The following is a 20,505-nucleotide window of genomic DNA, read 5'->3' as shown; positions in this document are numbered from 1 at the left end:
TGCGTGCGTGAATCATCCCGTCGTACCGTCCCGTCGTACCCCACCGTGTGTGGTTCCCCAAAAGGTCCCCCAAAAGGGTGCCCAACCCCATACCAACCGTCCTAGTTTTTTTGCGGTGATAAGTGATAAGGGACGCGCGCCGTCGTATCGTGAAGGAGATCGCAACCGAATTATCGCGTTTTCGCGCGATATAAAATATCCGTGAGATCGAATGTAAAAATTAACAAAATGAAAATACGTCAACGAGACCCGCAGAGTCGGGGAAAAGGCGCCGAAAATGCGCTGAGAAAAAAAACTTCGAAATTTATATATTGAAATATAAGGTTTATTTTACGGAAATAAACGTTTGTTTAAATACGGTGGAATAAACTGAAATAAACTTTTACTCTCGGCAAATAAACTAATTAAGAAGAAAACTTGGATATATTTCACAAAAAATCTATGCTCTGTCATATCAGAGTCAAATTGTTTTCTAGCCAATAAATATCGAAGGAAATGTCACAAGGAACATTTATTTCGTGAAACTTCTACGATTACTCGTGACACGCATTCAAGATATGTTCGCACTGAGAAACCCATTTAGCTCGATCAAACTAAATTCACGTTTGAATATGGACAAACAAATGTTTTGATTGTAAGAACCAAGAATGTGATTCTCGAAATCAAATCTTTCTCATGTTCGTTACAGAGAGCCAAATCTTGTAACCAAAACATTCGTTTGCCCATATCCAAACAAGAATTTAGTTTGATCCAACTAAATGGGTTTCTCAGTTGCACGTTGTCATCGTAAGTTGCGTTTTCCCACATCTGTAGTGATCGATCTGACCGAAGCGACGGCAACCAATCGCTATCGCTGCCGTCTCGAAAAGTGGAATGAAATAGAAGAAGAAGAAGAAGAGCAAACCCGGACGGGCTAAACGTTGAATAACAGATGAGAGGAGACGGTCGTTCGGAATAAAAGTTCAAGCGTGCGTCCTGTTCGCGAGACGGGACGGGAGACGAGACGGGACCAGACGGGACGAGACATACAAGAAACTAAGGTAAGGAAACTGCGACGAGCAAAGAGCGTCTAATGGGGGGTTGGTTGGTTGGTTGGTTGATTGGTCGGTCGGTCGGTCGGCCTGTTCGATAACTGGGTGCTCGCTCTTTTCTATCTCGCTCGCTTCTTCCGTCTTTCTGCATTAGCGAGGGTAGCCCGCGAGGGTAAGACGAGGGGTACAACGTCGAGTCGTGCAGCCGGCACGCGCTCAACGAATTTTTCATCCAACGGATCTCCAAGGTGCTTCTTCTTTGGCTCAACCTCGAGGAGGGAAAACTGGAATTCTCAGATGGCAGACGTCACGATATATTCCACGATGCGCAACCATGCCAACCATTTGCTTTTCGGATACATGCAACTTACGTGCGAGCGGATGTTACACGCATCTGCCGTGCGCGACTTGCAATTAACCTTGCAGATATACCGTTTCGAATATTGAGGTAAACTTTAGGCTGACACGTAGCAACGGGGTTGATACACGAGTGGTATCAACGAGGCAGGTCGATGATGTTCGAGACAGACATATCGTTGATAAACTTTACGATTACGACGCTTGATACTCACTCCAGCTCGCATTTTCTCGATCTGTACGGATGTAACGATGCACCCGCGCGAGACTCGCGTTGATTCTTCGATTCGGCCTTCGGTGACCGTTAAAGGTTGCCGAAGTGCAACCTTCGCCTTCCGAAATATCGCGAGACCTGCCTTACCGGCCTTACAGGATATGTTAATGGCACGGGACGACCCCGAGGACCCCGAAGAACCCAAACCTCTTTCATTCTCCTACTTCTTTCGTCGTCTCCCCTCGCCCCTCCTCCCTCTTTCTCAGTTCTTCTCCGCTTTGCTCTGCCTTAGCATAAAACTTCGGGGCATTTAAATATTAAATCTTGATAGGAAAGCCATTGGTCAAAGGAACGCCGCTCTCGCGCCGTTCAATACGCGCCGACGGTTGCCGGTGTGCTCTTTTTTTATTCCGACCACTGTCTCCCGGCATCGGGACGCTTTTTATAGAATGTGGGAACCCAGCGCGACTTTTAACGCGCGTCGACATTAGAATGCGGAGTGAACGCAGCATCGCTCTTCTGAGACGCGGCTCTCCGTTACATAACATCAACACCGCGGCGCAGGCCGTAAAGAATTACCGAAATCCGTTCTGCTTGTGAATCTACAAATTCAGCAAAATAATCCGACGAATGGCGATTAATACTCTTAACAAATCGTTTTGCTATGCGGAGTAAATTCCGTGAGCAAAATCGCCTAAGTGAGATATCACTTCTCATCACCAAGTTTTCATCCAGTCCCTGTTCAATTGCAGGAACCGACATGTTTTCGTGTGACAAACAATTGTCAAGATCGCTTCAAAGCGTCGATACGAGAGACGACAAGCGCGTTATAAATTCCGCACTGAGAAGAAGAGGGCTTAAAAATGTATCCGTGAAACAAGGCTGATCTCACCGAAATAAACCGTTTGTTCAAATACGGCGGAAGAAAGTTTTATTCCTAGTAAAGCAATTAATAGGAAAACCGAAGTACATTTTACAGAAATGTATATTCCGTCGTGACAATTAAATTTTCTCGCCGATAAATATCGAAGAAAAAAAAGGTACCACGAGAAACGTTTAAGCTCGCGAAATTTCAATTCCTTTTTCTCCGTGTGCTGTTAGAATTTCCACGAGACGCGAGAGCTGGGCGGTGCACGTGAATTACGTCCTTTGAAACGTATGACACGCATATTGTTATTGGCTTGAGCAACCGTTACATTCTCAACAACTTTGGATTGCAAGTGCGCGCGCTAAAGAGCGGACGACGTGTCACGCGTCCGTCGTCATGATCGTCATGATCATCGCCGAAGACGCGCGCCTGTGTAATTACCTAATTTGCACGCGTGCGGCACGCTTCGGCGTATGGCGTCGACGGTATCTGTCTACGGTGCTCTATCGGCCACGCACGCGTCTCGGATAACGCTCAATACTAGAGCGGCGTATATATAGGGGTGTCCCGTGCGCCCCATCGTCGTACCCCTCGCGCAACGTACTTTCAAGGCAACGGACGAGAACGAAACGCCATGTGGCGGCGCAACACACCACTTTCCACGGGTCTACGCGCGCCGCACGATGACATTCGCAACGGCGAGCGAAAGATAACGTCTCGATCGGAGAGGCCGCATGATCGCCGGCCGCGAAAGAGCGCTTTTCGCAACAGGAGAATTAACTTCCACCAGCTAAAAACTACCACCCGCACACGGAGAAAAAAAATTTCGCCGTCCTAGAGAAACCGTCTTCGCTGCTGCATATTACTTGTGACGGCGATCAAATTTCACTGGCGTAACCAAATCAGCGAATTATTCGTAATTAGGGCGGAAACAGTTTTGGGTAGAAAATATTCTGCCGAGTGAACTGGTCCTTAGGACGAGTTAATTTTGCGGTTAGAAGAAATTGTGTTTTCCTATATTTACCAGTTTATTCTTACAGCCAAGGAATTTGCAGAGTCAGCATAATAATCCAGCAAATGGCAATTAGTATTCTTAACAGATCGTCTTGCCGTTCGTGTAGTAACTGGCAGATTTTGTTGCGACAGCTTAGAATTTGCTGTGTCAGCAAGTTATTTTTCTCCGTGCATACGTCAAAATTAGCTGCCTATATGATACAACTGAAATTAGTTAATGCTAATCTCTTTGTTCCTGTACATAGTTTTTAGCCATGGAAACTCTGGTAACTCAGTTTCAATTATATTATGTGAACAGCTAATTCCTTTCTTCCGTGCGCTGTGAATCGACTTTCACGAAATGAAACACCTCTTTTAATCCCGCTATAAAGCGGCTTTGTCTAACTAAGCTCCCTGCTCCGAATGCAAATGCCGTATTATTTCAACCGAATTATATTTTGATCAGTTAGTTCGAGTTCCTTGGTTTAACCATTTATCCTGAGGATAAATTCATTCAGCCGAATTTCTCCATCCTGGCAAAATTATTTTTGCCCTAATCACGGATAATTCGCTAATTTGATTACGTCACCTATTAAAATTATTCTTCTCCGTGTAAAAAAAAAAACGACGAAAACACGAACATTCGTTATCCTGAAATGTCGAGTTTGAATGCGTCTAGTTAGTTTATTACCGTAGGTATGTACATTGGCACACACACACACACACACACACACACGCACACGCACGCACGCAATGTGTACAATTATTATCTTCTCTTATCGTCGTATCGTCGATAGAAAATTTATAGACCCGTAAACTTTCTTTCTCCTGTCACGTCGTTTTTTGCGGACGTTGATAGAAAATTTATAGACCCGTAAACTTTCTCCCGTCACGTCGCTTTTTGCGGACTTTCTCTCTCATCGTGACATTGAACGTGATCATCGTCGCGTTACGTAAGTAAAACGTAGTCTCGGACAATGACCTTACCGGCTAAACGCTAAGGAGCTAAAGTGAGACGGATATACGGACGCCCGGTCTTTCGCGCGAGACAGCTGTATCCTTAACGGTCTCTCGATGTGTTGACGACCAACGAGGGTAAGGTCAGTATCGGTGCGTGCAAAGTGTACTCAAGTTTAACCGGACATTAAAGCATTTATTCGCACCACGGAATTCTCGTTCATTAACGCACGCGGATTAAACTGAACTGAACCACAAACCGAAAAAAATTATTTAGTTGATTCGAACAAAATTTGGTTAAAATGTGCTCAAACAAATGTTTTGGTTGCGAGAATCAAAATTTAATTTTCTGAACCAAAGGTTCAGATCTCTGAAACGAAAATGAAAAAAGTTTGGTTCCAGAGAACTAAATCTCTGGTTCCGAGAACCAAACTTTGGTTCTCACAACCAAAAGATTTGTTTGAGCTTTTATCCTAATCAAATTTTGTTTGAGTCAACTAGTCCAGTATTTTCAGGATTTTTCAGTACAATGAAGCTGTGCCCGCATACACAATTTTGAAAATTACACGTATAGAAATATACGACAAATTTTACCACGTTAATATTTCGTTAATCGCCCGCAATTAATTTCGAATGTTTAGTTTCCAAAGCTGCAAAAATTTTTTTCTCCTTGAACAGATTTTCAAATGTAGCAGCATCAGAGATGCTGGTTTAGAATATTTGCCGCGCCGATCGATCACGAAGAAAGAGGGGGGAAGGGAGAGAGAGAGAGAGAGAAGAACCGTGTGTGTCCACGAGGAGATGATTAGCGATATTTTCGCATGCATCGATACTCGTCGAAGGGAACCCTGGGTATCGATATATCCCAATAGCGCTTAAGTACCGTAAGCATCCCCGAAGCACACACGGGTTGCCGCTGACGCGGCCGACGCGACCGTTCGTCGCATTGCGAACCTCCGTGGGGCTTTTACCGAAGGTATGAATAAAAGGGGGCGCCAAACTAACCAGCCACCCAACAAGGAGCAGGTGAGCACCTGGTCGTCCTGGCACGAGCTACTTGCCTCACGGTTGAAGGAAGAGGTGCTCATGTCGCGCACGGTCGACATTAACTCAATTATCTCGCAGTTCCCGCAGTAATCTCCTTCGCACGTCCGATGTTACTTATCAAGAAAGACAGGAAACTCGTTTTTTTTATCAATACGTTGCTCGTGTCGAAAAACAATCCCGAAGGTACAGCGATATTAGGAAAAAAATCAGTTTTAGAAAGAGATTACAATTTAATCGGCGTTCGATAGATCGATATGTGTATTTGACCTGATATTTGTGGGGAATGTGAATAACAGTTTGGGAAAAAAAGAGTTAACTATTTTTTTTTGTATTTGAAGAGAAGAATTAAGGAGAGAATTTTTTATCCGAATTCATTACTCGGTTTCGCGACGCTTAGTTAACGCATGCTTGGACCATCGAATGTACGGATCGAATATAATAGAAGATTTGAATAATAGGGCGCATTATATGCAGCGGGTTGCTAACAGACCGTAGGGTTTAAACGGCTTAACAGCCAACCGTGCGCAACAACTCGAACGGGAATAGTCTTTGTATCTCGTGGAAAAAAGCGGCGATCCCCCTACAATTAGCGGGGGATTAAAAATTGTCCGAAAATTTTACGCTTCCGATAATATTTCTTTGCAAGTAGACGCTTCAGTTAATTAAAGAAAATACCTAAATCGATCATAGAGATAACATAAATACTTATATTGTAACGGTAATAGCACAAATATCATCGAGGATATGCGCTCGACGAAATTAATGTAGCGAGTGTTGAAAATGAAAGAAAACACGGGGTTCAAGGAACGGATCGCGCAGATGAGAAGCACTGACATTTGAGACTGCGAACTCGGTTCGCGGGGTTCAGACCGAACAAATCGCTGAAGGACGGGGAAATCCCTAACGCGTAACCCACCTAATCCCTTTCCATTCCCGCCTTCCGAACGCGGCGCAGGCTCTCACGTTCCACTTCATCAATATCCAGTTTACCCGCAATCAATCCGACGTCCTCCAACCCGCCCACCCTTACCGTAAAAAAGAAAATTCCGCTGATATCGCCGGTGCTTAACGTAATTATTTGCTTATTATCAAGACCTTGTCCCAATTCTATTCCAGCTGACCGAATTTAACTTTTCTTCGATAAATAAATTGATAATATTCTCGAAAAAAAAAAAAAACAAAAAAAAACCAATTTTCCTCTCGAGCAAATGATAATGAGCTTTTCTAAATATTTGTGAATATTACTCGTAATATTTATAAATATTTATTTCAATACTACTATTAAAAACATATTCTTTGTTCGAGATAACCGTTACTCAAAAGGCAAAAAAAATAAATTGCTTTTCTCCGCAGTATAAGTAACACTTTACAGAGAAAGATGCATGCCGAGATCCGCTTTATCAACACACACGCAAAATAATTATGTTCCGCCAAATAGCGCGATCTCGCTCTCAACTTGAGCGAACCTGCACTAACCTGTCGACGCGCCGATCTACCATCTTTTACTTACGAATGCTCGACTTACTTGAACGTTGAAAGTGACGCTTCTGCCTCGCGCTGCCGCCAGGATCGAGCGACGACCTGCAGAGACCGTTGACGATGCTGGACATCGGCGACGCTTCGACCGTCGTTTCCTCGCCGAGTGTCCCGGCCGATCTCTCGTCCATCTCGGCGATGTCCGTCAGCGACATTACTTTGCGACGACGCGACGACTTGTCGTCCCTTGATCACGTACGCGCACTACGTATCGGCGATGCGAGTCGATCGCGCGGAGCACGAATGAAACACTATTCGTCCCAATTCGACACTTTGAACGAGCGTTCGCGACGTTTCCGTCCGACGAACGGCCGCGACAGCCTCTTCACTCGAGGAACGATCCGTCCGATGTGCCGCTAATGAGAATCGGTGTTTCGACTAACGTTAATGGAAACGCAATCGACACTTGTCGATGGCGAGCCGACCGACCTGAAGTTGGCCGGCGGTTAAGCCCTGAACACCGGCGCGAAAGGCGCCGGTGACACCTCGCGTGCACTTTTTCTAAGACTCAAACGATACCACTTGACAGTCGCAAAAGAGAGATGTCGCAAAATGCATTTAATTAATTCGTACGCCCGTTTCTACCACCACGATGACGTAAAATTCAATCGACAATTAACTCAGCGGAATTGACCAATTGTATCGGCCAATTACTGAACCGAGCAACGCGATTGGTCAATACCGTTGAGTTAATCGTCGGTTAGATTTAAATCATGGTGGTGGCAAGACCGATCGTTAGACGCGTAATTTCGAGTCCCGATGTGAAGTAATAATTCACGACTCCTCTGGGAATGATCTTTCGACAAGAACTTCGATGAATGTCGCAGAAGGAGAGCAAGGGGAAAGAGAGGAACTAAATATTACGAGTCTCTAGGACGTCGCGTATCCCAGAGGTTATTGTTGTTACGATACATCTCGCGTTAGCAACACGTCACGAGAATACGTTTGCCTTTAAGCGCTGACGATATTACCGGTGCGCCTCGTAAATAAAAACACGCGCGCGTTTCCCCGTCATTGAAGCCGTACCAAGTTGATCCGGACGTCTACGCTCCCGGAAACTCGGGTGGGACTTCTCCAAGCTCGAATTGTATACAGGGTGTGCGCCACAACCCGCGACTTCGATTTCAACGACGAGAAGTCGGATGATCCCTCCCCCTCCTTAATATTTCCCCGTTGTACTATTTCGTGATGATCATATATTGATAATTAATGGTAATAACTAGTAATAATCAATAATAATAATAGCAACAATCCTCTAATGGTAAGGAGAATTTTCAGAACATCAGAACATTTTTCAAAGTGTCTCACAATTGCGATTATTTAAAGTGAGTAAACTTTATTGCATTTTTCCATCTGTAAATAAACAGAGGGAAAAATATTACTTCTTTTACTCATTTTGCATATTAATTAGATGAACAAATGAACAGAACATCGGGTCGGATCCGACCCCAACCTTACCATTAGAGGGACAATAACGATATATTGATGCCGAAGTTTCNTTTAAATTTCTGACCCGGGGGAAGGGGGGGGGGGGGGATATTTAATTAGTTGTGCCTCGAAGTAAGATTCGGTGAGAACGTCTATCGAAAATCTATCGCACGACATTCTCACTTGTTTATTCACACCCTCGACCCGAGTGTTGCGGCCGGGGCTCGATGTTATGATTAACACTGTTGATTCAGTGATTCGGTGTTACTCGGCCGCACGAATAACCTTTCATGCTGACAGGCAATTACGCATAGCTGACAGGAGTTGGCCGGGAGGAGGAGACGTCAATTGCGGGCGTTTCGGATCGCTCGTTGATCGCGAGAATAACGCACGACGCGACTCTCATTCGCGCTCATTCGTTCATTTGTACGTGAAAAGAAACGTAACGGAAAGAGGAGAGAACCGGACGTGCGTCGCCGATCGACCGTGGATCCGAGGGCCTCCTAACCGATAATAAACAACGCATCGAAAGTTTAGACGCACCTTCGCCGCTCGAGTACCGGCGTAGCCTTCCTTGGATACCGCGATACCAGTCCAGTTCCCGGTGATAAAGCGCGACGACACGAAACGACAATAAACAAACATTCGGCGAGATAATCAGAGGCGATAATTATCAGTGGGAAGTCACAAAGCACCACCGATTCATTAGCAGGTACTTCGGGAACGCGAGGAATGCACTCCCGCCGGCCCGACACTCCCGGATACAGACTGACCGTTGTGTATTTCGTTAGTCAAATGCGATAAGCGCAACGAGAGCCGCGCGCTGCCGCCAACGACGAGATGGCGCGAATTAGGGAGATTGCGCGCGCGCGCGCGCGCGCATGTGGCGCTGTGACGCGCGAATCGCAGAGGAAGGGGAATATACAGAGGCAAATAGAAAGACAAAGAGGGAAGGAGAGAGAGAGAAACAATACACTTGGGCCTCTTTTTACACGGTGGCGTATACATCCGTGCAAGGAGAAATGGTGTAAAAAAAAAAGGCGTGCCAAAATCGATTCGCAACGAAGTTAATAAAGCTTGTGTTAAAGTGACGCGAACTATACGAGAGGCAATTTAAAATATAGAAACGCATTCACTGAATCGGGCCTGACTGTTACGGATTGACGACATGAAGATGGAAATTTCTCCAATCGAGACGAAGTGAGCCAGAGAGCCGAAATTGGTTGATTTATTTGAATTCGAATCTCTAATCCGCAATTTCCTATTCCCAATAACTGGTCCGATACGAACTTGAAGCGGAACTGTTTAAGAATTAAGAATCTGTGCGACGGAGTATAAACAAATTAACAAACACGAGCAACACACAGAAATGTACGATATATATGAATGTATGTACAAATGTTTACATGAAGAGTTTGTCTTTATTTTGTACTTACCTCTGCATCATATAAATATAATTGTGTTCTATACGATTAAATTATAGAAAAGATCGGAGTAGCTTCGGTGACACTTGCAACGAATACAACGCAACATAATTAATCACACAGATATGTATACTCTATATAAAAAAAAAAAACGAAACTTTCGTATAATTTATTTATCGATTTATATGATGTAAAAATGTTATGTCACAGATCTATGAATTCATTGTTTTCGTTGTCAACGCCGTTACGATCGGAGCTACGTTACAATGCTCCCTTTTAACACGTAACACGCACAGTATTATAAATATATATTTGTGTGTAATAAATACGTAATATACTTACAATGCTGCGAACAATTTTTAATGCATAACGAAGAATCCAACAATTGTGTTACCAGAGAAACATTCCTCTTGTCATCGATATGTTGATACTGAACCAAATATTAATATCCTCGCTTGTGCGAAAAGCCTCTATATATGTATAGCTGCTCGATAACTTGCAATAAACTAACTAACGAAGAAGGCTTTACTGTTTTCACTGCGACGCTAAAAAGTGGCCATACCATGTCAGAGCATTGCAAGGAGTCGCTTTTATCGACAATTTTACATGCTAACGTTAAAGGTATCGCAGGTATCAAAATGTCGTTGCAAAATTGCTCGAAAATTGTTATAATCGTTAGAATTCGTTATATTCATTCACACAGTACATGGAGAATTTGAAGTATATATATTAACGTAAGGCAATTACGTTGCCGTCGTCCTTCGTCGCCTTCACAAGCGAGAGAGTTCAAGACGGTGCAACGTCGAAGTATAATGCACATAAAGTTTCTCTCTTTCTATAAAATTTAGAAGATTTATTGGCTTATCTACTTCAGGTAGTCAGGTAATACAATATATTAGCATGTCTCACGGTATAGCGCGTCACGATTTGCCTCGCGTAATTCCCTACGATGAGTATCTTCGTTGTTACAAAGCAAAACGCACACACAACACTCCAGCGTGGGTGCGTAATAAGATAACTTTATAAACAAATTATCCTATATGGGGCGTTAATTTTGCGGAAAATATATGCAACCGAGATACAAAGTTATTTGAAATACTGAGAACAATCTCTTCTCCTTCTTTTTCATCTATTCTACTGTGTATTCCGACCTTTGGAACTCTATTTTTTTTTTTTATTAAAATTTGTTCCTATGTAACCACCTAATAAGCGCATGAATTGTCACCTGGACTTTTCCCGTTTCTCTGGTCAAGACAAGCTCTTGACGATAAAAATTCTGAATATATAAAATATATATATATGTCGCGCGTACAATATTATATCACCTAATTTTTAAGGCATAGAGACGGGACAGAACGTTTCCGTTTTAAGATCTAAATCGCGGAATGTGAATATATATAACGTAGAAATGCATAATGTGGGGGAATGCGATTAATCCGTTCCTGATATATCTTCCGTCCGAGTGAACTTTCGCATAAATAGTCATCTCTGCCTGTCGAACAATTCCGTGGACGTGATACAATACGATGGCTTCACTCACCGCGTCTCAACGAACGATCGCGCGAAATGCCAAGAGAAAAATATTCTTTTTCTCTCTCTCTCTCTCTCGCTTTCTCTCTCTCTCTCTTTCTCTCTCTCTCTACGAACTTTCACAAGCTTCATTCGATCACATGATTAGGCCTCTGTAGGGATTTCGGGGACATGATGTAACCGCTTTTCACTACATTCACGACGAGATTTTTCGGTTTCGGCGGTAACGGCGGAGGTTTCGGTAATTTCGCGCGAGACGCGTCCGTACTGTAACATCCTGAGTGTAAGGCCTTCGATTGGGGATTCGTACCGTTCTCTACGACCGTCTGATCTCCGTCCACTAACGTTCTGTCAGCGTCTAAGGTGAACGAGCTGTCGAGGCACTTACTCAGAGGCTCCGTAATATTAACCAGGGCCGAGAAACGTTCATTCACACCACCTCCGTTCGTCACGTGCGCGGCGAGATACTCGTGTCCGCCGCTGCAGCTTTGTTGCTTATCCTCGTTAGAATCGTAAAACTTGGTGGTGCCCTCGCAATTGGCCGACACCGCTCGGCTTCTTCGCATCTTGTTACAATCCGACGGTTTCCCATTCTCCTTGTTCTGATCAGTAATTTCATAGCTTTAAGAGTCGAAACGTATATGATATAGAGATCTTAAGAATTTTGTGTTCTGTGCACACGCAACACGCTTTCTACTGCTACTAACTTCCAGTTTATGTCGGGATGAATCAAACCATCACACATAATATACGTGTAATTTGTACCTTCAAAAAATCCGGTAGCTCGAAATTGATTTCGGTTCCTCTCTGGTCCTCCAGTCTGGATCTTTGTGCTCTTTTTAGCCCCTCGTATAAATCTGCGGGAGAGGAGTAATCATGATCCTTAAATTTATCTATTGTCTTAATAAGTTTCGCATATAGTTCCAGATTGGTTTGCACTTATGAGATTTAATTAATTCGATTCGTCAAATTCGTTACATAAAGCCACAAGAGAAAAAAGTGATCGTTCTTACCGTCTCCGTCGAATCTGCCTGGAAGCTGCAATTTCACACCGTTACGCCACTTTGCGATAAGCGGAGGCTGAGACTTGACAGGCGCTCCTTCGTGTATACAGTCATTCGTGTTACCTTTCTCACTGGTATTGCAACATTTAGATTTTGCCTTGAATCAACGGAAATAGAGAGTAAGTGAATTGTAGTTTTAAAGGCTCGGAAAAAATCCGGTTTTTCCTTTTCAAATTTTTTCCCGCGACTTTTTCGCTCTCTTTTCGCGAATGAGTGAAATATTCGACAAAAAAACTCGGATTTTGTCATTTTTCCACGGATTTTTTGGTTTTTTTCTTTTCATAGTAAAAATTAAATTTATAAGAACATGTATCCAATATATGTGCAGACGTGCCTTACCTTTTTCTTTCCGTGGATCGTTGAGTCTCGAAGGAAAAATTTACTGGACAATATGGAGGATCCCTCCGAACGTTGATCATCAGACTGAACGAAATAAAATTTAACGATGATATATTAAAAATAATTTGGTATACGACAGAAAATTATACATATATATTATCATCATTTTAATATCATTTTATCTTACCTTACATGACCCTTCGCTATACTGGTATTTATTCCTACTCTTCCCAACCAAGAGCTCTTCGAACACTTTGTTAGTGATTTCATCCAAAGTTGGTTGCGCATGTGGTAATTCGTCCAGATACTTGGCAGTATGCAACTCCCGTTGAAAATCTATAAGAATAACATTTAAATTAAATTACGATCTTATCACTTTGTATCTATGATTTCTTTTTTATTGATTTGCACGAGACGACTAACCTTCTTCATTCGCCATTACGATGAGTCGTGTAGGGGCACCGATGGCCATAATATCCATAGGAACACAATGGCCTTCGCTCCAAATACTAATTAAATCTAAATTGAAACCGTACTTATTTAGAAGAGGCCTCAGCACATCCTTCAGCGTTTTACCCTTGTGAGCGATAACGCTTATTATTCTTCGCGAAGGCAGTTCCACCTTCAGCACCTTCGTGAGAACGACCTCCACCTCTTGGCTTGCTAATACTGATGAAGAACATTTCGTGTCTACCATCTGCAAACAAGAACAGCACACTGTGTATTATATAATTATTATATTAGCACATTAGAATATCGGTGTATTACCATTAAATGATAGAAAGAGTAATTCAGGTTAAAGAGAGTGAATTACGATGTAAGTAGTGTAAGCAGGTATTCAGATAGCAAATAATATTCCTGACTTAAGATGCAAGTATATGAGGCGAGGAAAAGGCGATTTTAATTTCTTCCTACACCAGATTACGTAAGATGGACGAAAGATTGAGCACCCACTGCAACTCGTCATATTCAGATGCATCTCTACGACATTCGATCAATTCCATTCTCTCTCTCTCTCTCAGCATGCATTCTCTCAGCTAGTTCGAAAAGTAAAAGACAGCACAAACCTCATCTGTCGCTAGTATCAGAACATCATAGTTAGTGTATCGCAGGGCTCTCTTATCAAGGAGACGGGTAACCACGTCTTTAATGCTGTCGGTTTGGCTAGTTGTCACTACCGTAGTGGACCCATCGGGCAATATTACTCGACACAATCCCGTGCATTTGCTGCGAGCTTCTTTCTTTTCGTTCGTTTGTCCTTCGTAGGACGATACGGACTACAAGCACACGCGCACACACTCGTTCAAATATATACACACAAGTTGACATGTGCATTTAGTAAGATTTGTACAATCTGATAAAAGAGATCGTCAACTATCGTTTCACAATTATAAATAGAGATCCCAATATTATTCTACTAGAAATATATCATGCCAGAAAAATTCAATGTGACCAAGAAGATTCGGTAAAACGGAATGGCATAATGTAATAAAACACTATGCAATATGTATGCTTTCCATTTTAAGTGATGAAAAATTAAACATTAGGCTTTTCGATAATTTGATATTAGACTTGTCAATTTTTCCCAAGAGACTCATCTTTAAACGTTTATATTCTAAACAAGAGATGCATGAAAAAGCCGAAAAAGGTTCGTAGCAAGGAATCGGATCTACTCTACGACAGCTAATTCATAGTTTATGGATTAATACAATGTATGTTCTACTCTTTCACCTGGTTATTGTACAACAACAGTAACAATCTTCTCAAAAATATGTAAGTCTGATCATCTACAATACCACAGATTTCGTAGGCACACATCAACACTCATCGATAACTCAAAACATAATAAGAAAATATTGATCGTAGAAATTTACTCTTGAAAAGATAGAGGAAATTTTATTAATGCCTGGAGCAAACTCTAGTAATTAGTCAAACTAAATGTCTTCATAAATATATGCGTAGCTGCAATGATGCTTACGTGTTTGTTAAAAGACTGCCGCAGTGCCAAATCCCATGACGCTAACGATGATCGACTACTGGATATCGACACGCTGTCTTCATTATTGTTGCCTTCCGTTTCTCTTTTAATAGCTGTAAAGCTCTTATATATAGTCTCACTTCGACTGGGGACTTTGTTGTACTCGGTCTCACCGCGATCTTTCGATTTAGATCTGACAGTACGAAGTAAAGCATCATATATATTGCATAGTCAAATTAAATGTGTTTTGTTCTCCTTATATATATTTTAAAATACATTCTTAAGCGAGCACAAGCATGGGAGCGGCTCAACTGTCAACAATAGTGAGGAAAATGAGATATATTATTGAGAGATAAGTTTAAATTATTGAAGTTTTGCATTAAAAACCTAGTAGAAGCTAGTTATTGAACGTTTCTTGTGACCGATTTTTGGAAGGGCTCGAATCGAGTAAGCAAAAAATGAGAAAAGTAAATTATTTATTTAAAAATGAGAAAAAGTGAGATGCTTTGAAAAAGTGAGGATAAGAGAGGAAAAGTGTGGCGCTCCCATGTCTGCGACACACAAACATATACATACACACATATGCACACACAAGCTCATAAATACCTGTTCTTTCTGTTCCAGGGAAGAATCGACTTTCGACAACGATCTTCCGCATCAGAGTGGCTTTTCTTCAACTTTACACTAGGCGAACTCGTAAGATGTAGATCACAGTCTTCCGTATTAACTATGGCGGTGCCTGCCTCCAAGCAAGCACGATAAAGTTCCGATCGCAGGAATCTCGGGTAACTGTCGAATTTCATCAAGTTGAACACTTGCTTCTGGGCCTGAAACGACAATACAAATTAGTTAAATTACAATTATGCATCGATTCAATTTTAAAATATATCGTACACCCGCGAGAACATTCATTATCAAATCACTATGAACGAGCAGTATTTGAGAAGCTTCGAGAATGCAACCATGGTAATTGATGCTTTCCTTTAGAAATGCGTTTCAAATAATTTAACTTGACGTATTTAACACATATGCGTGATACGTACTTGCAAAAATAGATCCGCGGGTGCTTCGTCGAGTAACTCCTGGGTAATCTGCCCCGATGCATGACTGTCAACGTTCACTGGCTCGGCGGCTGTACTCGACAAATGACGCTGGTATATTTGACAAGCTAGTCGACGCCGCGTAGGAACGTCTTTAGTATCTTTGTATCTCTCACAAGCAGCCCAAAAATATATGTTTTCATGACTAAACTCCTTCTTGAGAAACTCCTTGAATAAGGGAACAACAATGCGCGTTTATATATGGTCGTTTAATATTTATATAATACGTATAATAATATTAAACACACGTATAAATATCATATATACGCGTTATATGTATGATTATACGTAATCTTTATAAACTATTTAAAAATGATATGAAAAAAAAAAAAAATATATATATATATATATATATATATATATATTATACATACGCATAATTCAATCGATATAAAAGAGACTGTGTAAAACTACTTACAGCGAATGTTTGCAAGCCCTTTGGATCGTCCAAGAGTTTTTCGAAGCCATTCGCCCACATGTGTACTCCTTTGCAGTCATTATTTTTGTCGCAAGACTCCGTACTGCCATACTGCAGCAAACATGTTCGATTGATTAGATCGAGAAGAAAATATGTTTCCATGACTATTTCAAGGTGAATAAATGCATTGCTGCGGATAAGTTTCACGTGAAAAATAAATGAGACAAACTTATCTTAAGTGTGTGTTTAAATTTATAAATTCAATTTTTCATTTGTGACACAAGCAACGTATTCATTATGTACAGTCGCCGTCATGTATACTATACGGTCAGTCACAAGATCGCGACACTTTCTTTTCCGACGAGTTACACAACGCATCTCGTATCCGACAGGAAAGTTGTGTCTCCTGAGAATGACTAAAGAACAAATTTTTCTATTGGATACAAGATGCATGCTAAATCTCACGAAAAAGAAAGTTCTATTCTGCCGCTCACACTAGATTGAAAATTATGCACATTCGAGTCTAAATTAAAAAAAAAAAAAAAGTAGTGAAAAATTAAATCAAGATATATTTCATATTTTCATACATAAGCAAGAATATTATAATCTTGGGAGATTTTTCGTCTCCATTTGATTGAATTTGTATCGACGCAAGTGTCACTCGAGTTTAATAAAGACTAAAAATCACCTAAGAATATTATAATAATCTTGCTATTATTATATGTGAGAACACCTATCATCATTGATTTAAGACTACTTCTCCTGTGTACGACGATGCAGTTATCTGTCGACCGATTTGTAACACTAAGCCAAGTCTGGTCAAACGATCCCGATATTTACTTCTGCGCATTCCGACCTCGGAGAACCTTTGCAATTCAACACCTGCCGCGCGCGCAACAACAGGTGCGCGGCGCTATGAGAAAACACGCTTTCTTGGATGGCTCACCTTTCGCGTGCTCCGTTTTCCCATCCTCTTTCCCCATATCCTCCCGGCTAACGCGCAATATATCACCGTCCCACGCGCGATTGTATCTTTTCACAATCAATACAATATTATTATGTAAGTGGAGAAGTGAACTTGAAGGCAATTAGCATCAGCGAGATGCCAGGAACGATCGGAGATAACGGCCCGCATTTTGAACTCTCTTTCATCGCACATCGAAGAAAAAGAGATTTCCCGGAATTCATCAGAGTAAACAAAGCGAACGCAGGTTTGTGGTCGAAGAAAACAGAATTTCCGGCCTCGTAGGAACCAGAAATTCTGTTCTCTTCGAAACGCACCCCGGCTCGTTCGCTGTCTGGTAAATTTAACCCGGCTTTTTTTCCGTGCGAAAAGTGCCTCGAGCGCGGCCAATCGGGTGGTTCGTAATCCACTTTTAGCTTAATCCACTCTTATCGATAAAAAAGAGAGCGGTGTCTCCGTCAACAGCGCGCAGGAAGTCGAAGACGTGCATCAGCCGGTTCGAGGAATACGGCTTGAAGATAAATATGACTCGTCGCCCTATGAGCTCACGAGCTGCCTGCGAGCTCGTAATTACCGATAATTAAGGGAAGGTCTTGCGTCACGGCAACAGCACCCACCCACACCCACCGTCGAAAGTGCGCCAATCAAAGTGAACAATTAAACGAGGCTAATTCAGAGTATCGATCAATGAGAGAGAGAGAAAGAGAGAGATCGAATAAAAATCTGTGAATTAAATTCTTCGTTTCCCACAAGGGGGAGAGGGAGGGAGGGGGACGACCTAACCGGCTTCATCCTACGTTGGCGTCTGATTCACAACAAGCCGTTCATTGGGAGGCGCGCGTACTCGAATTGGATTGACATCGACCTCACTTCTGTTCGCTTTACTGCACGGTCGTCTAATAACCGCGGTCGACCGAGACTTTCCTCCTTGTGGAAGGCGCGCGCGCGCGCACAGATCCGCTCCGAAATCGCCGCCAGCGGGGGATCGGCAACGACGGTACCAACGACGACCCGGTTGTGTTCTACGTACCGATTTTACTTCCATGTTACGATTCGCGCGGTCGTTCGTTCTCTCACAGCAGCGGTGTCATTTATCAGCCACTCGGGACGCGCGCCTGTGCGCGTGTGTTCGCATACTTCGACGCGGAATAGGCAAAGTCGCGCGAACGAGGAGGAGGAGGAGGAGGCAAGGACGACGAGGAGTACAACGACGAAGAAGCCGACGATGACGACTGCAAGAGCTAAACGGGCGACGATTCGCTCGGGTAACGAGGACTCCGCCCAACACGACGGCCGGCGGACATCGCCGTTGCTTCGCGAGGACGCGCGGGATCGCTGCTGACAGAATCGAGAATGCGACGTTACGCGCGCGCGCGCGCGCACCGATCTGTTCTACGAGCTGCTGCCGATGACGACGACGAATGGTCTAATCGCGCCGGCCGTAATCATCGCGATGCGCTCAGGCACACACAACGTGCGCCTCTCGCACAGTCACTACTACCGCGTTCTCGCCAGGCTAGGCCACTTTACGTCGAACAAGGCCCACTTCCCTCCCTCCCCCCTCTCGCCTCGCCTCCACCTCCTCCTCCTCCCGCCGTCCTTCTCCCTCGCTCGCGCGCGACTGATTCATTCTCATCGCCGACCCTACTTCCCCCTGCCCGCGCCTCTTCCGCTCCCACCGTCACCAGCACTAACCCCGCGCACTACCACCATCCACCGGCGCGTCACGTATCGTCACACGATGGCCTTTCCCTCTCTGTCTCCCCCCAGTGGCTCCTCGTCACTCAACCTCGTTTTAACATCTACGCAGGGCCGCACGCGGAGTTGCAGAGCGGCGCGAGACGGACAGCTGATCTCTCTCTCTCTCTCTCTCTCTCTCTCTCTCTCTCTCTCTCTCTCTCTCCTCGGGTCAGGCCGTCCCGTGGACGACGATGCGAAACGGAGAGGAATTTTTCGTCCGCAGGGTTACGGAAATAACCTGTTTCTTCCCCTCCCTCCCCCCACCCCTATTTTCCGCGGTTTCCTTCTCGGCGTTTCCTATCTACTTCGCGGCAAGAAAATTAATGCGACGGGCTTTAATTGGATGGAACACGTGGATTTTTTGGGATGCAACACCGAAGAAGTGCGCGCGGAAATAGGGAAAAACGGGCTTTTCCCGAAACTTGAAAATTATGAAGCGGTCGGAACGATCGTGAGAAATTCGCACATTTATGTCTAAGACGCTACGTTCCGGAATTCACGGCCAATGCTGAAAGTCTATGGTTCACGTTGCATGCAGATCATCAGCGCTAGCGGTGAATATTGAAACGCGGCCTAAACGATTAGAACTCGCTACTGCAAGCACTTGTTTCTTCGGATAAAAAATTGTCGAGCAGCATCAATATCATCGATAAGTTGTGTTATCGCCAATCATCACATAATCATGCGCACATGTGTACACAATATTCATACCAATCCGTTCCGATCTCAACTTACTTCGGGACACATTTTACAGAAAAAGAAAACAAAAAGATAGGGAATTCTAACATTAAACTTACGGACTTTTATGGATTCGTTATAATTGCGCTTAAACAGTATGTATAATTACTATATATAATTTTGTCAAAACGGGACAAGTACTTCGAGTGGTGAATCCTAACCGTTTTAGAAACACACGTACGAATTTCGAAGGATCGTTCCAATTGGTCGCTCCCCGCCTTTCCCGTCCCGCTTTTTCGTCGTCCACGGCACCCTCGGCCTGCGCGAATGGGCGGTAACGAGGGAGGCAACAGTGAGTATCCGTGTGCGTCTTGGCGTCTCTCGCATCCGCTCCTGCGCGTCTATCATCGTAAGATCTATTCACGCGCACCTAAGCGGTACACGCGGTGCGCGAACCTCAGCTCTCTCGCACGGTAACGTCCTTTTTAATAACGCTCCGGACGTTACCGCGCGCGCTCGCGGCGTAGTCGTCGTCGTCCGAGGAGGAGGAGGCTATTTTCCGCCCCGCTATTGTCGGTGGTGCGATTTAAGCGAGAGTTCCGCGGCTCGAACGCGCGCACCGATATAGTCGTAAAGCGACAGTTGCGAATTAAACTTCAACGTGCTTCTACAATCCCCTCGTTAGCATCCACGAAAGTAGCGATCTTCCTGTTCTCTTACTTTCCTGCCGAGTCTGAAAGAAGATTTCACGTGTGAGGCCACACACACTCGCGAGAATTGTCGCGTGAATAGTCGCGAGAATATTCGCGAGAATGTACAAAATTTGAAAGGGATGGGGG

At 43.5% G+C, this 20,505-nt stretch overlaps 2 protein-coding genes across 4 annotated transcripts in view; both read right to left on the bottom strand.

The window, feature by feature from the left end:
- Positions 1 to 9,858, bottom strand: part of LOC106748238 (M-phase inducer phosphatase-like) — a 55,888-nt gene extending 46,030 nt beyond the window's left edge. Inside the window, exons 1-2 of the mRNA XM_014626570.1 lie at positions 8,975 to 9,858; positions 6,993 to 7,359 (exon numbers count right to left, since the gene is read on the bottom strand). Coding sequence (XP_014482056.1) covers positions 6,993 to 7,158 — 166 coding nt within the window. The 5' untranslated portion in view covers positions 7,159 to 7,359; positions 8,975 to 9,858. The remainder of the gene's footprint in view (positions 1 to 6,992; positions 7,360 to 8,974) is intronic.
- Positions 9,859 to 10,009: 151 nt separating this feature from the next.
- LOC106748237 (regulator of G-protein signaling loco) overlaps positions 10,010 to 20,505 on the bottom strand; it is a 15,586-nt gene continuing 5,090 nt past the window's right edge. Inside the window, exons 6-18 of one of the 3 annotated variants that reach the window (XM_014626567.1) lie at positions 20,387 to 20,399; positions 17,231 to 17,316; positions 16,285 to 16,395; positions 15,810 to 16,034; positions 15,373 to 15,593; positions 14,767 to 14,959; positions 13,856 to 14,065; positions 13,212 to 13,485; positions 12,976 to 13,124; positions 12,789 to 12,872; positions 12,399 to 12,546; positions 12,151 to 12,242; positions 10,010 to 11,987 (exon numbers count right to left, since the gene is read on the bottom strand). In XM_014626567.1, coding sequence (XP_014482053.1) covers positions 11,514 to 11,987; positions 12,151 to 12,242; positions 12,399 to 12,546; positions 12,789 to 12,872; positions 12,976 to 13,124; positions 13,212 to 13,485; positions 13,856 to 14,065; positions 14,767 to 14,959; positions 15,373 to 15,593; positions 15,810 to 16,034; positions 16,285 to 16,395; positions 17,231 to 17,316; positions 20,387 to 20,399 — 2,280 coding nt within the window. In that variant the 3' untranslated portion in view covers positions 10,010 to 11,513. Of the gene's footprint in view, positions 12,007 to 12,150; positions 12,243 to 12,398; positions 12,547 to 12,788; positions 12,873 to 12,975; positions 13,125 to 13,211; positions 13,486 to 13,855; positions 14,066 to 14,766; positions 14,960 to 15,372; positions 15,594 to 15,809; positions 16,035 to 16,284; positions 16,396 to 17,230; positions 17,317 to 20,386; positions 20,400 to 20,505 lie in introns of all 3 variants that reach the window. The other 2 variants (XM_014626569.1, XM_014626568.1) reach the window with 2 other exon arrangements.

The sequence above is a fragment of the Dinoponera quadriceps genome, unplaced genomic scaffold (assembly GCF_001313825.1).
Source record: "Dinoponera quadriceps isolate SergipeBrazil2010 unplaced genomic scaffold, ASM131382v1 scaffold2600, whole genome shotgun sequence".
NCBI lineage: Eukaryota > Metazoa > Arthropoda > Insecta > Hymenoptera > Formicidae > Dinoponera > Dinoponera quadriceps.
The sequence above is the reverse complement of the archived record's forward strand: the minus strand, read 5'-3'. Positions and strand labels throughout refer to the sequence as shown.